Source organism: Perca flavescens, chromosome 18 (genome assembly GCF_004354835.1).
Source record: "Perca flavescens isolate YP-PL-M2 chromosome 18, PFLA_1.0, whole genome shotgun sequence".
Classification (NCBI taxonomy): Eukaryota; Metazoa; Chordata; class Actinopteri; order Perciformes; family Percidae; genus Perca; species Perca flavescens.
Window position 1 is genome coordinate 30,957,964 of NC_041348.1, and position 22,169 is coordinate 30,980,132.

General features: G+C 41.2%; 1 protein-coding gene across 1 annotated transcript; it reads right to left on the reverse strand.

Annotated features, from left to right (window-relative positions):
• Window positions 1-1,019: 1,019 nt before the first annotated feature.
• LOC114573491 (alpha-taxilin) lies at window positions 1,020-19,171 on the reverse strand. The gene is made up of 11 exons (XM_028605721.1): window positions 19,082-19,171; window positions 13,383-13,579; window positions 12,483-12,555; window positions 11,644-11,729; window positions 11,358-11,528; window positions 10,487-10,681; window positions 8,880-8,999; window positions 7,930-8,004; window positions 3,953-4,045; window positions 3,640-3,735; window positions 1,020-2,431 (listed from the first exon to the last, which is right to left on the reverse strand). The coding sequence occupies exons 2-11, from the start codon at window positions 13,566-13,568 to the stop codon at window positions 1,460-1,462; spliced, it is 2,067 nt and encodes a 688-aa protein (XP_028461522.1). The 5' UTR covers window positions 13,569-13,579; window positions 19,082-19,171; the 3' UTR covers window positions 1,020-1,459.
• Window positions 19,172-22,169: the final 2,998 nt, after the last annotated feature.

The window sequence follows — 22,169 nt, forward strand, 5'->3', positions numbered from 1 at the left end:
AAGGTTTGAAAATGAAAAAAAAAATGTATCTTTGAACGTCTACATTTTGACTGATTTTAATGTAAATTGTCAACAAAGGTCAAAATTTCATAGAAATTTAAATGTCTTTATAAATCTACAAAAATAACACACCACCAAATTAAACTAACAATATTGAGGCTGTAGTTGTGTTTAGCAGTTACATAATGTATACTTAGTTGACAGAATGAATTTGATAGTGAAACTAATGACACTTTATTGTTTAGGTTATTGTTTCAGCTTACTGTAGCTCAATGATAAAGAAGAAAACTGGCTCAAGAGCACAATAAAGTATGAGAGCATTAAATGTCTGTCCAAAACCTTGAAAACATCCAAACATATATCTTCAAAAACCTCTGTCATGTAATACAGATGTGATATGAAGAACACTGTCTCCATCTAGTGGCTATTAGGTCGTCCTGCAAAACCCTTCACCTGTGGAGAGAAACAGCACCATCTTGTGGAGGTTTAGTTGTGCTGCATCTTAAGAAATATATTTCCAAGCTTTTGATAGTACAGAAAGTTGTTGTTGCACTTACTTTTCAAATGGAGTCTTAAAAAAATTTATTAAACCTGTGTCCTTTTAATTATGGACTTAACCTGGTCCCCACACTGTGATCTGTGCGTTTCTGTGTGTGTTCTTGTACACATGTCTTTGTGGGGACCAACTTGTGTTTTAGACCTTACAAGTTTTTTGGGGGGCATTTCCGCCTTTATTAGACAGGAAAGCTGAGACATGAAAGGGGGAGAGAAAGGGGGAAGACACGCAGGAAAACTGTCACAGGTCAGACTTGAACCCCGGACCCTCCGCGTCGAGGACCAAACCTCTGCACATGTGCGCCTGCTCCACCCACTGTACCAACCGGCCACAAGTGATGACATTCTTAAAAAGTGAGGCAATTTTGTCCAGTCCTCACAAGGACTGCATCTTTTGCTTTCTTGTATTTCATGGTTAGGGACAACTAGTTAAACAAAACAAAATAAATACCAGTCAAACAACGTAACATTAACAAAAATCACTTTAATTGAGTCTGTGAATGTGATTTGTTTTGTTTAAAAGAGACACTGCAATTTTACTGGCATAGATACCAACCAATGGCTTTGTTTTGGCATTCTGCTTTACAAAAGGAAAACACTTTCACTCTGTATGGCCCTTTTGATAACACTAAATACTTTAGACTTTGTTATTAATTCAGTTAGGCCTTTCGTTCCATTGCCCAGGTCATACTAAACGTTTATTTAGACATTCAAACTGTAAAATACAGTCAGTTTATTTGTCTGTCCTCATCTGGTTACATTGAATCTTGGGAAAAATGACAGTGACAACACTTTCTGGCTGCACCAGTTGGGACAAATAAAAGAAAGGTGCAGTTGGATTTCATCTACGCACACACACCTACCCAAATAACACCACACACACACCTTCTGCACATCCTCCACTTTAGCTAGCATTCTTTCCGTTCTTCTTCTTCTTTTTCTTTGATGTTTGCTTTTTGGAGGACTCAGCATTGGAGGAGGCAGTTGCTTTAGGTGTGTCATTGGAGGGTGGAGCTGACTCTGACTTAGTTGGTGCTTCCTTTTGTACGTTCACTGGTTCAGCCTGGACCTTCTCGTCTTCCACTGGGACCACTGGGTTGACCTCAGCGGCCTTGACTAAGATCTCAGCCTCTTCTGCTTCTGGTTTTGGGTTTGTTGGTGGATCGATCTTGACTTTCTCAGGCTCAGATGTCGGTACCGGTTCAGCTGGTTGCTGCTGGATCGCCTTATCTGGTTTCACCTCTTTCTCCTCGACCTGGGTTTGAACTTTTACAGCTTCTGGTTTTGTCTCTGTTGGTATCACATCAGCTGTGTTCTCCACAGGTGTCGACATGGCTGGCTTTGAAACCTCCTCGACTTTATCTGGCTGTGGGAGAACTGATTCTGCTGCCTCTGCTTTGACATCAGCCACCTGCTGAGGGACTGAAACCGCCTCCTCTGTAACCTGAGATTTGGTCTTGAACTGGGCAAACACAGAAGACATCAAGTCTTCTTCAGTGTCTTCATCATCATTGTCCTCTTCGTCATTGTCGGACGGTTTGGCCAACAGGGCAGCTGCAATCTCCTGCAGCTTGGCCTGCTCCTCCTTTAGACGGGACATGCCCTCCGTTAGGACTGGGTCCTCCTTCTGTAGCTCCTGAAGCTCTTGGAGCTCCACAGGGGTCAGAATGGCAGGTTTGTCAGGATCCTCTGGGGTGGGGATTTCATCAACTTTAGAACTGCCGAAGACCTTTGATGGGATGTTGGAGTTAGTCTGGCGGATTTCCTTGATCTTTTCATAGAGGATTGCCCTCTCGCTCTGTAGGGCATTACACAACCTCTCCAGCTTCTGAATCTTCAGGACGAACACGTCATACTCCTTCATCTTTGTGGTTCTCTGGAACAGACAGAGGGATAAAGAAAATATATATATGTGATATATATATATATATATATATATATATATATATATATATATATATATATATATATATATATATCATATATATATATGTCACTTTCTTTGCATCTCATTTTATGTATATATATATATATATATATATATATATATATATATATATATATATATATATATATAAAGGTTAATAGCTCAGCTGCAAATGATCTGCAAGTTATCAGATTATGATCATTTCGTGGGATGCCTGGCTGGGTTCATTCAAGGAGACTGTCCTCCCCAAAAAATGCTCCCATAAGTAATTTGTTCAAGCAGCAATTACAATGCATATTTACATTTACAGTGGCGGCGCCCACTAGTGGTCTCCCGTAATTATTACAGGAGCAAAGGTAGTAGGAAGTAGGTGATGAAGTAAAAGAGTGCCAAGTTCCTCATAAGGAGGTAAGTTGGGTCAAACAAACACAGCACTTTAACCCCGGGGTTCATGTCCCGTTTCAAAAGCAAAGTAAACGCCGATGTTTTGAAACAGAACTACGCAACGTTTTGTGTCAACTGCATAACCTTTAATTATGCCGAGTTAATTAACGTAACAGATGATTTTTAACACAAGCACAATCTTTTTCTAAATTTGACCAAGTCATTTTGTTGCCTAAACCAAACTAAAGTGCCACCATTTCCCAACGTTATCTGGCTGATTGAAACAGAGACTGTTACATTCTCTGATTTAGACATGAGTAGTTCAGTCTGTAGGGAGTTGGGTTGGGAACCAGAGTATGGTGGTGGACTGATAGCTGGAGAGGTGCCAGTTCACCTCCTGGGCACTGCCAAGGTGCTCTTGAGCAAGGCACCGAATCCCCAACTGCTCAGGGTGCCTTTCCATTGGCAGCTCCCTCACTCTGACATCTCTCCATTAGTGTGTGTGTGTGTGTGTGTGTGTGTGTGTGTGTGTGTGTGTGTGTGTGTGTGTGTGTAATTCAGGCATATGTGTAATAACAACAGAGTGAAAACATTGTAATTTCCCCTTGCGGGATTAATAAAGTATACTTTACATTAAAACATTCCTCTGGGTCGTATTAGAGGGAAGGAATAAACAGCCTATGTCATTGTATGATTTGAAGGACTTGTTGCTATCAAGACTCAACAAACCCCCACAAAGGGTCAACATTGGGAACATCATCTGCATACTGTACCTCCTCCATCATGTCAGTCAGAGCCTTGTTGCAGTTCTCAAACCTTGTCTTCCACAGATTTGACTCTTTGTCCATTTTCTTCATCTTTTCTGACATCTAAAAAGGGGAAAAGATTAAAACCAAAAGGCTGCAGTGACGCCTAAAAACAAAATCTGACTAACCTGAGCTGTAGGTACTATATACATAGACACACTTCTTCTTGGTGGATTGCTCAAAATATACAGTAATGACAAAGTGATAACATTGATAACCATCACTTAGATCCAACAGTCTCATTACCACCAACTAGGTTAACACGGTATTCACCACCTACTTTATCCATCTCTTTCTTGAAGCGGACATAGATTTCATTGCTTTTTGCCAGCGTTGCCTGAAACTCATCAAACTTCTCACCGTAGAGTTTCAGCTGTGGACAGAAGGAAAGAGAAAAGAGTCAGACTTGAAGCACAGACAGAAATTAACATAGTATTAAAATCAGGTTGGTTTCTGGCTAAACATCAACCCCTCACATGGATTTTAGTTTGCGGCTTCAGGTTTAACATTCTTGTTTTCTCAAGTTCTGTTTAATATGGAACTGTTATGGTTTTGGTGTTGTCTTAGTTTGGTAGTCTGTTTTCTGTGTTGTGTTTTGCTCAGTTTCCTGTTTTATTTTGAAGTCTCTGGTTTTCTGTCTTGTCCACTTTACTTCCTGTCTTGTGTTTCCCTCCTTTTTTGATTGCTTTGCCCAGCCTAATGTGTTTCACCTGTTTCCCAGCCTTGTGTCACCTGTCTTGTGTTATCTCATTACCCTCTGTATTTAGTCTTTGTGTTCCCCTTGTCCAGTGTCAGATCATTTTGTGTGTTTGTGTGTGCCTGTCGTGTCTCCCAGTGTTTTGTTCAGGTCTGGTTTTTGCTCCCCGGATTCCTTTTGTTCATTTTTGGTATTGGTTTTTTTGCCTGCTGCTGCGCTCAGGACTTCCTTGGTTCATTTTGTGTTTCTTCAATAAATCCTCATCTTCTACATACTCCTGCCTGCCTGCTCTCTGCACTTTGGGTCCTCAACTTCCCTCATCCGTAACAGGAACAAACTATTCGGATATTACTTATTGTACAAACATACATCCCTGCCAAAGAGACAAAGACATTATTCCTAACAGACAGCACAGTAAAGGCACATAAATGTATGTTTAAAGAACCTAATTTCTCCTCTAAACCCTTGGAAAAGTGGATAATGACTACGCCTCTAAGTGATGAATTACAAATTGCATGAGTCGTTAATTATGAGCCGTACAAGCTGCTAAAGGCCGTTAATCATTCACACTTCGCTTCCAGCATTAAACCTAAGGGACCTAATATTCACTTCAAACTCAGCAGTTGTTACAAAAATGAACTTTTGAAAATATTGAAATGGAAGACAACTGCTTGGTGGTTTGTAAAGCAACATTCAGTCCTGAAACAGAAATAATCCTGCTGACATGTTGGTTAAACCTGGCTGCAGCTCAAACCTTTACTAATCTACTTTATCTACTCATTCAGAAACACTTTCGACCACTTTACATTCTTTATGTAGCTGGGAAGGTACTTGAACACCTCTAAGACCAAAGAGGTGGTGGTAGACTTCCGCAGGAAGAGGACTGACCTTGCCCCGGTTTACATCAATGGGGACACTGCAGAGAGGGTTAAGGACTTCAAATTCCTGCGGACACACATCTCACAGGACATCACCTGGGCAACCAACACCACAGCCCTTATGAAGAAAGCACAGCAGTGACTGTACTTTCTCAGGTCACTCAACAAAATCAACTCCCCCAGAAGCTGCTTTGATCCTTTTTACAACTGTTCTGTCCAAAGTATCATCTCCCACGACATCCTGGTGTGGTTTAGCAGCTGCACCACTGCTGACAAAAAGGCCCTGGACAGAGTCAGGAAATCAGCACAAAACATAATTCACACAAAGCTCCCCTCACTCCACACCAGATGCCTGCAGCGGGCAAAAAACATAATTAAAGACTGTTCCCACCCAGGTCACAACCTCTTCACTCTGCTGCCATCTGGAAGGCGTTACAGATCTTTTCAGGGTCTCATTTCCAGACTTTTGAATAGTTCTGTCAAATAACGTATCGCTTAATTGTTAATTGGTATCAATCAATAACCATATCAGACCCTGCAGATAGTTCTAGAGTAGAGATAGAGTTTATAAATTAAAATGCCGAAATGTGATATCAACTTTTACCAGACAATTGAATCTTTATACATTTCTGGGTTTATAAAGCGTCATCTCATGTTGGAACATTTATGGAAAATAGTTTATCAGTTAAAGGTCCTATAACATGCTGCTTTTTGGATGCTTTTATATAGGCCTTAGTGGTCCCCTAATACTGTCTTTGAAGTCTCTTTCCCGAAATTCAGCCTTGGTGCAGAATTACAGCCACTAGAGCCAGTCCCACAATGAGCTTTCCTTAGGATGTGCCATTTCTGTGTCTGTAGCTTTAAATGCTAATGAGGAGGAGAGAGGGGGGCAAGGTGGAGGTGTGGCTTTGACCAACTGCCATGATTTGCTCGTTTGCAAGCCATGATGTCTCTCTCCTTTGCAAGGACGGGCCAAATTCTCTGGGCCGGCAAAGCAGAGAAAGGGGAGCCAACCTTGCCCCTTATGAGATCATAAAGGGAAGATTCCTGATTGGCCCATCTGAGCTTTCATTTTCTCAAAGGAAGAGCAGGATACCCAGGGCTCGGTTTACACCTATCACCATTTCTAGCCACTGGGGGACCATAGGCAGGCTGGGGGAACTCATATTAATGTTAAAAAAACTCTTAAAGTGAAATTGTCATGCCATGGGATCTAATTCATATTCTAAATACAAAATAAAAATCAAGAGATTAAGAAACTTTTCCAAACATTTTGTAAAAGATCAGAGTGGATGGGCCTGTGTTGTATTACCAAACAACAAGTTTGAATCTTTATACATTTCTGGGTTTTTTAAAAGGTCATCCCAGTGTTTTCTTTAATGTGTATATTTTGATTAAACTTTGTTTAGAACTTCATTTCAAATTTACAGAAAATAAAGTTGATCAGATAGTTGAATTCTTCGAAAAAGCCAAAATAAATCCCTATTTCTAATCTTACTTATCTAAACTTTTTGTAAAAGATCAGAGGGGATGGGCCTGTGTTGTATTACCAAACTACATGTTTTACAATTAAATATTTAGGCATTTCTGGGTTTTATAAGGGTCATCCCAATGTTTATTATTAGATGTATATCTTTAGATCAGTGGTTTCCATATACCCTCTTAAAAATGTGCAATAATACGCAACAACAATTTTGTGACAGAACTTTCACTTCAGATATTTGTATTCACAAATACTGGGTCGAGTAATGTGACAGCAAACTAAACTAACACTGCAAAACATGCAAACAGACTTTTTTTTTCATTTTTCATCGACCCGCTCCTTGCTGAGCGCAGTGCGTAGTGTGTATGTAGCGACCAGGTCCAAATGCCCCGCCTACACTACACAGTATCCTCCCTTCACCACACATTTAACACAAATATAAATAGCCTATTTTATTTTGTCCTCGTTGCTTTGGGGTCAACTTTTGGCTTAGGTTCCTGATGTGAAAGCCCCCTAACTCTTTATATTCCATTATATTTTTTATATATTTTGAATGTCATCTGTGTTTTCCTTCTCATATGATAAATAAAGGTATTCCCACCATAAATTGGTGCATAAAAGTGTATCAGAATGCATGAAATTAAGTATTTGATGCTCAAAATAACCATGGAGGAGGACACACAGACCCCACACTTTGATATTCCCCCCAAAGGCCTATTCTCAGCCAGGAAAATATTTGTATATACAGTATAGCCTTTACATATATGTGGTACAGTATACCCATTACAATACATTAGACTACACCACTGCTTTAGATTGAACTTGAAACTGTATTTAGAACTTCATGTTATATCATTTACAGAAAATATGTAAAAATAAATCCTAATAATTAGAAAACATTCTCAACATTCATTCTGTGTTGTATTTTATGACCTCATTATTCTAAAGTTCTGGCTACAGTGCTGTCTTTCTGTACCCTTGGTAACATTCATCTTATCCCTACATCTTCCCCCAGGTGTGTTCTACCGGCTACCTGTCCTCGTTGTCAGCATGTTAGTCTGGTCAGTGAATATTCACCTGTGCCTGCATCATCATCCCCTGTTCTCTGAGTGTCTGAGTCTGCAGTTTCCACTCAGCAGCCTGAACCAGTAACTGGTTAGAAGAGGAGAGACGGAGACACATTACAGACATTTCTTTACCTTCTTCTTCATGGCCAGCTCCTGCTCCTTCATAGCGAAGCATTTCTTTGTTTTGTCAATAGCCTCCCTAAGCAACTAACAGAGACAATACACAGTCAATCTGGGAATATATTTAACGTGTACAAAATAATAATAATGTGTACTTAATAATAACCATCATTAATAAATGGTAAGTTAATAATTATTTTAAAGTGTTTCCAAAATAATTATAAATGTTAATAAACTTAAAAACCATGCCTCTAATTCATAAAGATTCACAATTACTAACTATGTTTACAGTAAAGCACATTCATGAAAAACAATAAAGATGAATATCAAATGTCTACGTGGCAGTAGCAAAACAAAAAAAAATATGATATCATAAATCCAATAACCGAATTGTAGAATAAAGTGCTTAATCTACAGAAAATCTGCGGAAAATTCTGCGAAAGTTTGTATCTACAGATTCTGTATTGCCTCGTTAATAACAAATAACCCTAATGATAATAATCTATGTGAATGATTTTAAATAACTGCTACTTTAAAGCATTAATGGCGCACACGGTGTGCCTGTGTAACAACCGTTTATGTAAAGTTTATGTAAAAGTGACCCATGAAAAACTATAAAAGAGTCTTTAAAAATCATTAAAATACTCAAGTAACAAGTGGATGATAATGGTGTGCATTTTTAATGCACACCATTATCATCCAATTTTAATGTATTGGAAAGTGCCTCACACTGTAAATATTTTATGACAGTTTTGATGAAAAAACATGTCTTAAAAGGCTGAGGATATAATCTGAAATTTATCAACAAACAACATACAAGTCTATCCCTTTCATAAAATCTTTCATATGCTTTTTGAAAATAAAACTTTGTACTTATTTTACCATTTTTGTATGTGTATGACCCAGTGAATTTTTTATTATCAACAGACAGACAACTATGGGATACAATAACATCCACTTACATATTCCTTCTCCCTCTTGTGTTTTTCCTCGGCTTCGGTCAGCAGAGCATTGGCCTGTTTCAGTTTAGCTTCAGTCAGTTTTTGCTGCAGCTCGCGATGCTTGTTGATCTTCTCCAAACTCTGCAGGAAGAAGAAAAATACTTTAAGTGAGAGAATCTGGATCTGAAACCCTTCCTTTATCAACAATTTTCTCAACTAATTGATTAATTGTTTAGCCAAGAAATCTAGAAGCACTCTAGCGGCAGCAAATGTAATTTGCAGCCAGTGTCGTCTAGCAACTTTCCGTTGGCTTGCAAGCTGGAAGAACCAAACTCTAGTCAGGTTAATTACATTGTGTGTGGAGTCGGTGTGCGGGGCTTAACATAATGACTGCAGAGCTGCGACGTTTCCACGCGAATTCCCTGCTACTTGAAAACAAAGAAGATAGCCGCTGCTGCTTTAGAATCGGCTTTGGCCGCGACTCTGGAAGACTTGGAGTTCAGCTTTTCTTTGAGAAAAGAACAAAGAACGGCACTGAAGTCCTTCTTAAAAAAGGAAGATGTGTTCGGATAGATAAGGCAAAAGTTTATCCTATCAAGTAGCGTTGCTCTGGTTGGTTGGAGCGCTATCCTATTGCGTGCAGAGGGAATTTGAAAGACAACCGTTTATCCCGCCCCTCGGATTGAGCCCTGCCAATGGTGAGTTCCCAGAGCCAACATCTTGATGTGGGTCTGGCTTGTCAGGCTATTCATTTTTAAAAATAATCTCAGCCTTGTACAACTTTACAACCAGAAACAAGCGAACTAGGGCATTCAGAGGGTGTGTGACTTTCTTAGGAATATGGACAATAAGGGGGTTTCCAGAACAGAAGTGCTAGCCATTCAATTGCTGAAAAATGCAGTTCTTCCAGATATCTCCAAATGTCAAACATCTTTAATACCAAATCACAACATATCTCTCTTGCTCTTTCTATGGTCTTGTACAAGTGGTATTTTGGAGGGATTTTCTTTTACCATTTTTATCAATTTGAGTGGTAAAAAAAGGGTTAAATGTTACACCAAATCTGCTCAAGAAAGGATATCAACACCAAAAGTGCTGCAGCAACTTATGTGTGAGCATGGGAATGAGCATCATAAAATTCCATCATAATGTTCCCAGACCTTATGTACTTTCACAATTTATTTGAATGAATTTCTGACTTATGACTAGAAATTCAGCGTCAGTTTCGGCAGGCCAAGTAGTCAAGACTCCCTGTTTAGGACTCCCTGTCCTAAACTGTGTGAGAGTCCCCTAATGTGTCCCCTGACTCACTGCTTTTTCATGGTGCTCATCAAAGGTCAGAGGACTCCTCTGAACTGAGCCATACTGCCAAATTTAATTCGTAATTTATTCAATACAATTTCCTAAAGCATTTTTATTGTCTGTGTTGTTCTTGACTTTAATGGACCTGACAGAACTGACACAGAGTGTCAAAATAATCTCCATTACCCAGCTTACAGATGGTGTTGAAAACGTCTATGTGGCATCTTCTGCTGACCTCTTATCTGCCCCTAAACATCCCCTTTAAAAAGGGGGGGATGGCTTCTTATGATCTATAAAGAATGAATAGTTGACCTTTGACTCCTCACCTCCTCCCTCATCTCGCACTGGCTCATGAGATTCTCTAGTTTGTCGGTCAGGCTGCTATTTTCGTGGCACAGTTTGTCGTTTCGGGAGCTGTGCTGCTCGATCTGTGCCTGGATTTCTGTCAGCGTCCTCTGGAAGTGGTTGGTCATCTCCGTCCTCTTCTCCTCGTCCTCCCTGCTGCGCTGAAGGGTCTCCTCCTGGACGGGGGAGGGGGACAGAGATATAGGGAGGCTTTTGCTTTCATATTTCAGCATTTGTATTTTAAGACTGGTATTGCATTTGTTTGTAGCTGAACATAATATTCAGGTTTTCTAAGATAAATTAGTATATTCTGTACTGGACAACATAAATTTGAACATGTTAACATTTAAACCAGATACAACTTTTTAAGCAACCATCCTAAGTTCCCCAGCTCAAGCTGTGTATTAATATGACACATTTAGGAGACCTTCAAAGGGTTTTATATTAGCAGCAATCTCTTTCTCTAGGTCAAATGTTTAATATATGTTTCCTCACAGTAAGTCAATGAAATCACTTCCAGCTTACAGCCTACTGATGGTATACTTGATGGTAGACAGTTTTCTTGATGTAAGACACTGATATCTTCACAGTGGCTAAACAGATTCAACCATTTACCTTAAACTGCATATTAATCGTCCATCTTCCTTCGTTCATTTGCAATTTGTTGCCTGTATCGTTTTGGAGCAACAGAGGGCAGTGCAGGCATTTAAGCAGCATCGAAATGAGGCACCGAAATCATTGGTCTGGTAGATACCGGTGGGTTAGGAAGCACTGTGTTTCCGTACCCAACCCTGCGGCCACCAACAGCTTTCTTTAAGCATTGTAGTCACCATCTGCTCCTACTGTACATACCCTCAGCACAGTGTAGTGTCCCTGCAGCTCTTTGCACAGAGTCTCCAGTTTGCAGCGGGCGGTGATGCTACTGCGACTCTCCTCCTGCAGATGCTGCCGCTCGTCCAGCAGGACGGACAGCCGCTGCTGCAACACGGACAGCTTCTTTTCATCACCCCGCCGCAGGGCTGCCTGCACACACAACAACCAAAGGAGGTCTGAAATGTTAGTGCACAGAGAAGAAAGAGGACTTTTAGAAAACTGTGGTGAAAAGTATCCACAGATGGAAATAAAAAACACTTCTCACCACTTCGGCGTACTTCCTGACCACATCTTCCAGTTTCTGCTCTTGAGAAGAGAGCTTGTTCAGACTCTTCAAGATGAGACAGACCTCTGTGCAGAGACAAAGACAAACACAAGACATTACATTTCTTAAGACAGTAAAGTAGCGTCTGATTTTATCCCAAACTGTGACCGTTTCACAAGGACGCGTTAAAGCCATGACCGTTACATTCTCTGTTTTATATATGAGGACGTGGGTCGTGTTTCCTGCCACGTCTAGGTGGTATGCATGTACAACACTTGGTATCAATGGTATCAAACAGTCAATTGTTTTTCTAACAGTTTTGAAGAGCCCTCAAAGATGACACTTATCTGCTAACAGCATCAGTTTTACACTAGTCTTTCATTCAGACCTTCCTCCACAATGCTGCGGAGGAAGGTCTGGCTAGTCCACACAGCATTTCGGGGTGGGAGAAAAAAATGTGCGTTTATTGGCATTTCTTTAAACCAATCACAATAAACTTGGGGTGCGGCTAAGCACCGGACGGAGCCACGGTGCCTCTGCTAAATAGTCTCAGGAAGGAACTGGTTTTGGTGGAACATGTGTACGTTCAAAAGTAGTTTTAGTCGTGCAACAGAAACCTCCGATTGGACAGATAGTCTAGCTAGCTGTCTGGATTTACCCTGCAGAGATCTGAGGAGCAGTTAACCAAAGACCTCACAAATCCACCGGAAGGTTAGAACGCCAACACAAAAGGAAGAGGAAGGTCCGGACGTCCGGTGGCATTTCCAGCGGCACCTGAACAATCCCAGAAGTGAAACGTCGTGGATATAGACTAGTCTTACACCATCGTGCTGCCTCACCTGTCTCAATGGCAACTGGGATGTCATCTTTTGGCTCCTTCTTCATCTTTTCCACCTCCTCCTCCATCAGACTCTGATACATTTAAAACAATACAGAAAATTTAGTTTAAGCTGCACATCAACAGAAACTTTAAGCGTTCATTATACTCACCGTACCCGACCTGTCACGCGACAGTATGATGTCATGGGAGCGCCATAACTATTTCTACTTGCGCGTGGTGGTCGCGACACTAGTTGCAGTGTTCTCCTGAACAGAGGTGGCGCAACCGAGGAAAGGCTACCGACTTTGCTATTTCTAGGGAATAGAAGAAGAAGGAAAAAGGTAAACAACGGTAGAACTGGCAGCAGCATTGACGTCAATGTCAACAGTGGCTAAGATGATATTGAGGTCAATGGATGAGGAAGAGCAGCTGCTTTTGAGCCTGCTTGCAAAGAAACGAAGAAAAAGAAGATGAAATGTTGTTCCTTTGAATAACACCAGTCATAAATATGGTGAGTTCAATATCCTCGTGAAACAAATGAGAAGGATAGACGAAGAGAAGAAGCACTTTGAATACTTCAGAATGTCTGCACAATGATTTGATGACGTACTTCGTCGGCTTAAGCCTTTCATTCACCATAAAATAACTCATCTTAACCCTGTAAGTTTACAAGAGAGACTTGCAGTCACTCAGAGTCCTGGCATTCGGTACCAGTCAGAATACAGTTGCTGTTGGCGCACTTGCCGGGAAAGCAACTCGTCCATGCTTCATGGACGAGTTTAATAGAGTGGTGCACGATCTCTGGCACTTTAAATAATGGCGCACCAGCGAGATCTACGTCATTTTGACGTCACACTGTCGTGTGACAGGTCGGGAACGGCGACTGTAAAGAGGCCTTTAAAGTTGTCACCTAGCTCACCTGTGTGTCCAGGAGGCCGGTTGCAGAGCCGTGGGTGCTGATAATGTCCTGGAGCCGTCTCTTGAACTCCTCCATGGGGTCCGAGTGTTCGGAAGAGCTGCAGGCTGCGGGTGGAGCCGTCACCTCCCCATCCACATCAGGCTGCGAGGGGGCCAACGCTTCAGCTGCTTTCACAGACGTCTCCATCCTCGGGGGTTCTGTGGTTGATCGACAGAGAGAAAATCAACTCTTAAAATAATCGCCAACTATTTTGATCAACCCATCATTTTGTATGCAGAAAAAGTAAAAAAAATCTCTGATTCCAGCTTCTTAAGAGATACCACAGAGGAGGAAGGAAGGAAGCGCGCAGCGTGAAGTGTCTGGTGCAGGTGTGTTTAGGGCATGTCCAAATCCACTTTTACTAGTTTGATGGCGCAAAAAGGGTCAGTGCGCCGGGTGCCTGGTCCTAAAGGGCTCTACTTAGTGTCTTCATTAATCAGAGATGTGTTTTGGGCGTAACATGCAATCAACCAATCAGAGATCATCTCCCATTCCCTTTAAAAGCCAGGCGCGTTTGGAACTTGGTTCATTACTATTATGATGGAGGACTTGCACCGTCATTTGTTTTTATTTTAATCTTCTGTATGTGTGTGGGCTGCTGTGTGTATAACAAGCATAGTGCACGAGCCTAGGAGCATTTTACTAATGTGCTGTTAAAATAACAATGAAATGCTGCGCTATTGACTTTAGACCAGGTTTTTGTTGGTCAATGGCGCGATCACTTCCCGCTGCATCAAGATAGCAATACGCCCAGAATGCACCTGAACACACCTCCCTGTAAGACCAGCACGCCTATGGGCGATAGCACAGATGAAGGACTGAACAAAATTTCCTTTCCTTGCAATTTTAAAGAAAGCTATCAAAGCTGTTGTTGTGTTTGACACTGCAACGATTATTTAAATTCAGTTCATTGATTTCTGTTTGTCGAGCTACAAAGTTTAATCGATTAGTTGTCAACTATCAACTAATCAATCCGTTTTATGACTAAAAGGTGAAACTTGTGTGACGTCAGTTTGTTAATTGTGAATATGTTCTAGTTTCTTCTCTCCTCTGTGGCATTAAACTGAATATCTTTGAGTTTTGGCAATTTGAGGACGTCATCTTGGGCTTTTTGGGAAACACTGATCCACATTTTTCACCATGTTCTGACATTTTTAGACCGTACAACTCATCCATTATCCAGAAAAGCTTTTTTTGACGTTTTTGTTAATTGTTTTTGGCGCCTTTTCCGACATGTTTGCTGCTTTTTTATAACGTTTTGTTTCTTTCTGAGGTTTAGTCGCCGTTTTCAAGGTTTTTTTTTTACACAGTTTTTATTAGGTTTTTGTCGCTTTTTTCGACATTTGTTGATTTTTGACATTTTTGTTGCTTTGTTGCTTATTTTGAGGTTTTTGTTGCATTTTTCAAAAAAGAGATTTTTTTTTTTTACATTTTTGTCGCCTTGCTGGCAGGTTTTATTGAATTTGTTGTTGTTTTATTGGTTTGTCAGATGTTTTTGTCGCTTTTTTTTCAATACATGCAGACATGTCTGGGGACCTCCATAGAGAGAGAGTAAAGATTTCAACCCTCTCCCCATGATGTTTAACCCAAAGTTACGCCCTTGATCAGCCCTAAATTAAAACAAAATCACGTTTAGATTCCCGACGGTGTGAATAGGTAACCGACTGAAAAACAACGAAAATTAAAGCTGCGAGCAGCAATGGACGGGCCCTCGCGCCTCTGCGCGCGTCGGGGTTACTGGCAGACGCCACTCCTTGCGACTGTGTAAAATTTGGCACTCAGACACCGCAAATCGTCACCAATGACAAGGGAACTCCCCGCCGAGTTCAACAATACCTCACACAAGACTCTTCGTCATATGGTTCATTGGCTGTGAAAAGCTAAAGCATAGGGGGCGGGTCAAACCATCACCAATTAAAAATGAAGTCTCTGCTGAGTTCAATGATACCTCACACAAGGGTCTACAGCAAACGGGTCATTAGTTATAAAAGGGGGCGTGGCCTAAACATAGGGGGCGTGCCAAACCATCACCAATGAAGAATGAAGTCTCTGCTGAGTTCAATGATACCTCACACAAGGGTATACTTTAAACGGTTCAAATGTTATGAAAGGGGGCGTGGCTTAAGCATAGGGGGCGGGCCAAACCATGACCAATGAAGATAAAACTCTCTGCTGAGTTCAATGACACCTCACACAAGACTCTACCTTAAACGGTTCAAATGTTATGAAAGGGGGCGTGGCCATATTATAGGGGGCGGCTCAGTATCGCATGTAGACCACACATTCTGAGTTTCATGCAAATCGGATGATGTTTGTCATATAAGGCGCATTTCCTGTGGCCAGGTGGGGGGCGCTATGACCCAAAGTCAATTTTGGCCTGTAGGTGTCCTCAGGCCTGGACCCTTGTCAATCTTGAGAAATTTCGGGCAGACACGACAACGTACACTCAAGTTACAACAACTTCTTTGTTCATCGCTAAACACTCAAAATGGCCGCCACGCCACGCCCACACCGTCTGACGAAAAGTTTTTCTTTAAATAACTTTTCATCGTTAAGGTGTTGGGATGGTACAGACGAAGTTTGAAGTCCATCGGATGAAATCTCTAGGAGGAGTTTGTTAAAGTATAGCACCTTGACTTTTAGGCCTACTTCCTGTTGCCACTAGGGGGCGCTATGACTTTAAGTAAATATTGGCCTTCATTTGTCCTCAGGGTTGGACTCTTATGAATCCTGAAAGGTTTTGAGGTAATCGGACAACGTACACTCGAGTTACACCCACTTCCTGTTTCGGTGGCAAAACGCACAAAATGGCCGCCCCGCCACGGCCACGCCCTATGACAAAAAGTTTTTCTTTTAACAACTTTTCATCTTTAACTTCGTAAGATGGCACAGACCGAGTTTGAAGTTGATCGGATGAAATCTCTAGGAGGAGTTCGTTAAAGTACGACATGTGGAAATGGCCAAAATCGCACTAATTTCGAACTTTGAAATCAAAATGGTGGACTTCCTGTTGTGTTTAAGGTATGGCTCTAGTGACATTTTTTGTACATCTTGACATGATACATGTGTACCAAGTTTCGTGAGTTTACGTTAAACGCACTGCAGGGGCTCAATTCTTTTAACTTTCTAGGGGAAGCAAGCAAGCCATTTTTGGGCGGCTATTCCCGAAACCCTTAAAATACGTAAAGTTTCACCAGACTTGATGCAACCACCAAATTTGGTGAGTTTTTGAATATGTTGAGCCCCTCAAAAAGGCAATTCATTTGACGGGAAAAAGAAAGAGAGAAAGAAAGAGAATGAATAATTCCTTCAGTTTCAATAGGGCCTTCGCCGCTGTTGGCGCTCGGGCCCTAATAAATTGAAATAAAGGTAGAACTTTCGTGATTTCCCCTTGTTAAATGTGAATATTGTTCTAGTGTCTTCTCTCCTCTGTGACAGGAAACTGAATATCTTTGAGTTGTGGACAAAACAAGACATTGATTCAGGAAATAATCCACAATGAACAGTCATTAGTTGCAGCCCTAATATGTCTATTGATTGAAACAGAGCTACAGATCCACACTGATACTTTCCAGCATTCAGTGACACATCTTTATATAACCAGTAAACTAATTCTGTGTTATCTCATGTAACAAATATCTCTCCGCTAAATCCACATGTTGCTCTCTTAACTTAGACTGTGGGTATGATGTGACAGATCCCAGCGGTCCATCAGCATGTCTGTCAGGTTATTAATGGAACATGGATTTATATTTAGGATGATAATAAGCCTCTAAACTCTCCCGGTGCCTCATAATCTTTAAGATGACCACTTTCTCATGGTGAAATCAGTGTTGGAATTACACTGTGAGCTTCGGGGGGTACAGCTATTTCCACTGGTGACATCACTCTCCATTTTATATAGGCTTACACACATGTGGTTGAAATTACACAATGTATCCATCTCTTTCTCATGCATAGCCAGATCAAAATATTAAACCAGCTGTTAAAAGGCTCCAGAGTACAGAAAATGGCATTTGCTCTGTTAAAAATGTTCTCCACGTTAGGATTGTCACACCCACTTTTTCAACGCTTCCTACTCCTCCTACCATGTTGACAACAGGATAGGACTAGGACATTTAATCTAGTCTTTAAGTGTGTGTGTGTGTGTGTGTGTGTGTGTGTGTCCAGTGTTTATCCTCACAGCTCTGTCACAACATGACGGCTGCCACCGTTATTGTATCTGCTAAATTAAAATTAGCCATTTAAGCCAACCAGCCCCCACTCTGTGTCTTAAAACACACACACACACACACACACACACACACACACTCTCTCTCTCTCTCCAGATCACACCTGTTGTAGTCTCTTCTATTCACACACACACACACACACACACACACACACACACACACACACACACACACACACACACACACACACTCCAGATTACACCTGTTGTTGTCTCTTCTATACTTGGAGGCTCCAAATATGGTCACACTGCCAAACACACACACACACACACACACACACACACACACACACACACACACACACAATCTGTATACACACTTGTATTCCGTAATGGAATATGTGAATTTGTTTGTTTATGTAACTCCACTCTGTTTTCCTGCTTCATGTTAACTACCCCTCTCAAAAACAACCCTGCTGTAATGACCCTCTAAAGCTAAATAGGCTCCTCCCACTGAATAACTCGACCAATCACTGCCCCTCCCCCTGAATGTCAAACTGCAAACCACATCGAAATCAACAACTGAAAGAAACTAGAAACATATTCAAATTTATGAACAACACGTTTTCAATTTTCTTCAATAAAAAATGACTCCGATACTCCGATAGTGATTAATAGATTATCAAAATAGTTTATAGTTGATAGTTTATAGTTAATTTAATAGTTGACAATTAATCGAGTAATCTTTGCAGCTCCAAAATAATGCCTTAAATAGCAAAACAGACAACAATAATAGAAACTGTCACTGTATGTGGAATAAAAGCAAGTTTTTAAATCAGAATGACGCAACAAAAAGAGGCCAAAAAGTCACAAAATCTTAAAGTGACAAAGTGAACAGTCTGAAGCTCAAATACCGCAATAGGTGAGACACCAAATATCTAAAAAACTAAACCAGCTTAAAACCTTTTTTGACACCGTTTGGTATCATATTCGGGTCACATTGTCCTCTCAGCGAGATATAGACTATAAATACCCTGAATGTATAGGTATTAACATTCTTACTTTAATATTATAGTGTGACTGAAAGTTTTGAAACGCTGAAGTGAGGACGGATTATTTCGTTGTGACCTGACAGAGACGTGACGAGGCAACTTCTCGTGCCCCGGCAGCCATTACGGAGCCCTCCATGTGGTGGTCCCATGTTAGTTTGCTGCATTACAGTAATATTATTCAGTAAACTAGATTAGTAGATCAGCATAAGTGTCACTGAACCACCCAGCAGCTTATTTGAATGCATATAGGGAGTAAAAAAACATTTTTTTTTCTCCAAACAAATCTACTTGAAGAAGCAGCAAAGTAGCAAACTGAGACTCCCCTGATGCTGAATTTCAGCGACAACAGCACACAAAGACACTTGAACGCAACACAAAGATACTTGACTGAAGGTAAAGATGTTTTGTAAAGAGGTAGAGAAAGAAAAGAGCCTCACCAGGATCAGCGGAGTGAAGGAGAGGAGGTGAAGGAGAGGCGCAGAGAGGCAGAGGAAGGACAGGAGAAGGAGGGTCCTGCTGACGGAAACAACGACAGCTGACCCCCCAAAAATAACCTCAGAGGGTCAACTCACACTGTGTGTGTGTGCGTGTGTGTGTTTGTGTGTGCATGTGTGCAGTGCCGGATGTGTTCATGTTGCATATTGTATGTTTTGTATCTTGAAAATAAATTAAAAAATTAAAATTGTTAATCACCAAAACCTGTAACGGTGAATAAGCATACAATTTCCATTTTTTTTTAAAGAACATTAATTTATTTTCACATAAAAAGACTAAAAGCTAAAAGTGGATGGAACGTGTCAACCAATAGAGAGACATTTAATCCGATTAAATGATCAAACACTTCAAAAATCACCAAATGCGTATGTGAGACGATATGCAAATGATCTGAAGTTTATTAACTGGCCTGAGGATTAAGAAGCAGCTTGTTTCAGCGAGGATGTGAATCAGCAGGTCTAAGAAGGTTTCAACATTGGGGGGTGGGGGGCACATGTCATGCCCCAGAAAATTTAGAGCGTCAAACACTTCATTTCCTGCATTCTGTTGAATTTTTATGCAACTATTTTTGCCTTTTCTGTATCAAGTTATGGTGCAAATTTGGTTTATTATTATTAATTATTCTCCTGTATTGTTCAAAGCTTTCTGCGTATATTCAAATCATAGCACGTGCTTTCTTTAGGAATCATAGCGTGTGTACGTGCGTGTGTGTGTTTGTGTGTGGGTGTGTGTGCGTGTGTGTGTGTGTGTGTGTGTTAGAAAGGTGAGCTATAAGGTGGCTGTGAATGTGAATGAGAGCCAAAATGAAAGTGTTTCTCTCTCTCTCTCTCTCTCTCTCTCTCTCTCTCTCTCTCTCTCTCTCTCTCTCTCTCATGATTAAAAGAGGAAGACCAAACCAGAACTGTGATTCCCTCTCTTGTAGAAACTCCTGCTTTCTCCAAACATGTTTTGAGCCCCCTGAATGGTTATTTTTTACCTCTATTGGGGAGTGGCTTGTCTTTCATATTTTTTGAGGCAGAAAAATCTACGTCTTCTAAATATTTGGGGGGGACATCCATCCCCTGCATACCCCCCTGAAATCTACGCCTATGTGGACAAACATGTAAAATTAAATAAAGCGGCGCCCTCTTCTGTGCAGACGATGACGGGACACGGGACGGCACTGATGAGATGTCAAACGTCTGCCTCAGGAGAGACAATAACAACTAATACAGAACCAAAAACTAATCACACAGATGATGACAGGAATCCTACTTTTAAGAGAGGAGAAGAGGATGCACGGTGTATCAGGCACTATGGAGAACCAACTAACCAAGATACAAATCCAGATTCTGATAGCAGTATTAATATGGAAGTATTGAAATGTCACTGCCAATAACTCTTGATCCCCCCAATCCCCATCCCTAGTCACTACACGTTGCACTAACCTTCATCCTGGACGATTACACGATCTGCCCGTTGCATGTACTATACTATATATTCTTTGCAGATTCTGCACTGCAACCCATTCAGCCTCTTCTTTCTTTTTCTTATGCAACAGTTATTTTGTACGGATATGTTTATTTTCTGTGTTTATTGTGCATTTCTCATTCTGATTCTGATTAATGTAGTCTTACTTGTGATGGAAATGATCAAAAAAACTCATGGTGATGTTCTGCTGGCGACCAGTTGGGGGTAGCAGTGGGTCATCCGTCTGATTCAAAGAAACTCTGTGTGTGTGTGTGTGTGAGAAAAAAGGGGGCTAAATATATAGATGAAGTCACAAATGACACTGTGTGTGTGTGTGTGTGTGTGTGTGTGTGTGTGAGAAAGAAGGGGGCTATATATATATATAGATGAAGTCACAAATGACAGAGTGTGTGTGTGTGTGTGTGTGCGTTCGTGCGTGCGTCTGTGTGTGTGAGAAAGTGAGATATAACAAGTGTGTGTGTGTGTGTGTGTGTGTGTGTGTGTGTGTGTGTGTGTGAGAAAGTTGAGATATAACAAGTGTGGGTGTGAATTTGAATGAGTGCCAAAAGGAAAGTGTTTGTCTCTCTCTAATGATTAAAAAGAGGAAGAACAAGCCGGAACTGTGAGAACATCTCTCGTGGATACCTTGTAGAAACTCCTGCTTTCTGTCAGCCTGTTCTCATGAACCATTAATACATACAGCTGTGAAATGTAAAGTTCTGGAATTGGTATGTATTCCACGTATTTATTACTGTCAGCAGCACATTTTCTGCTGCTGTATGAGAGCGTGTAGATCCTCGTAGGGAGGAGGTCGGGGGGGATGTTTGGCTCATAAAACAAAGGGCTTTCAAGAGGGGGAGCAGAGTTCATGTCCCGGAAGACACACTAGTCTCGCATTGCCAGACCTTCCTACACAGCGCTGCGGAGGAAGGTCTGGCTAGTCCACACAGCATTCCTGGATGGGAGAAAAATGTACTCTGGTTTATTGGCATTTCTTTAAACCAATCAAAATCGTGCTAAGCTCCGGACGGAGAAACGGTGCCTCTGCTAAATAGTCTCAGGAAGGAACTTGTTTTGGTGGAACATGTGTACGTTCAAAAGTAGTTTTAGTCGTGCAACAGAAAACTCAGATTGGACAGATAGTCTAGCTAGCTGTCTGGATTTACCCTGCAGAGATCTGAGGAGCAGTTAACCATAGTCCTCACAAATCCACCGGAGGTTAGAACGCCAACACAAAGGAAGAGGAAGGGGACGGATATCCGGCCGAAAACGAAGGACATCTAGCGAAACTTGCAGCGCTCCACAACTACCCACACTGCCGCTGACATGACTTTGCGTGACCAGCAGGCTGTCACCCAATTTAGTAGAACATCACCAATTGGTGTGCATGATGTTTTTCGTACAGTACGTCATTGTACGAACCTGTTCATGAGAATGCGTTGTCTTTGTGAATCGCTCTTTAAATTCTGTGGTGTGAACGCTGAATGTTAATAGCTACTGATATGTCCCGTAGTGCTAGGGGTATCAGGACATAAACATAAACCAGATGCAATTGGTATGTTGAAAGGATATTTATTTAGA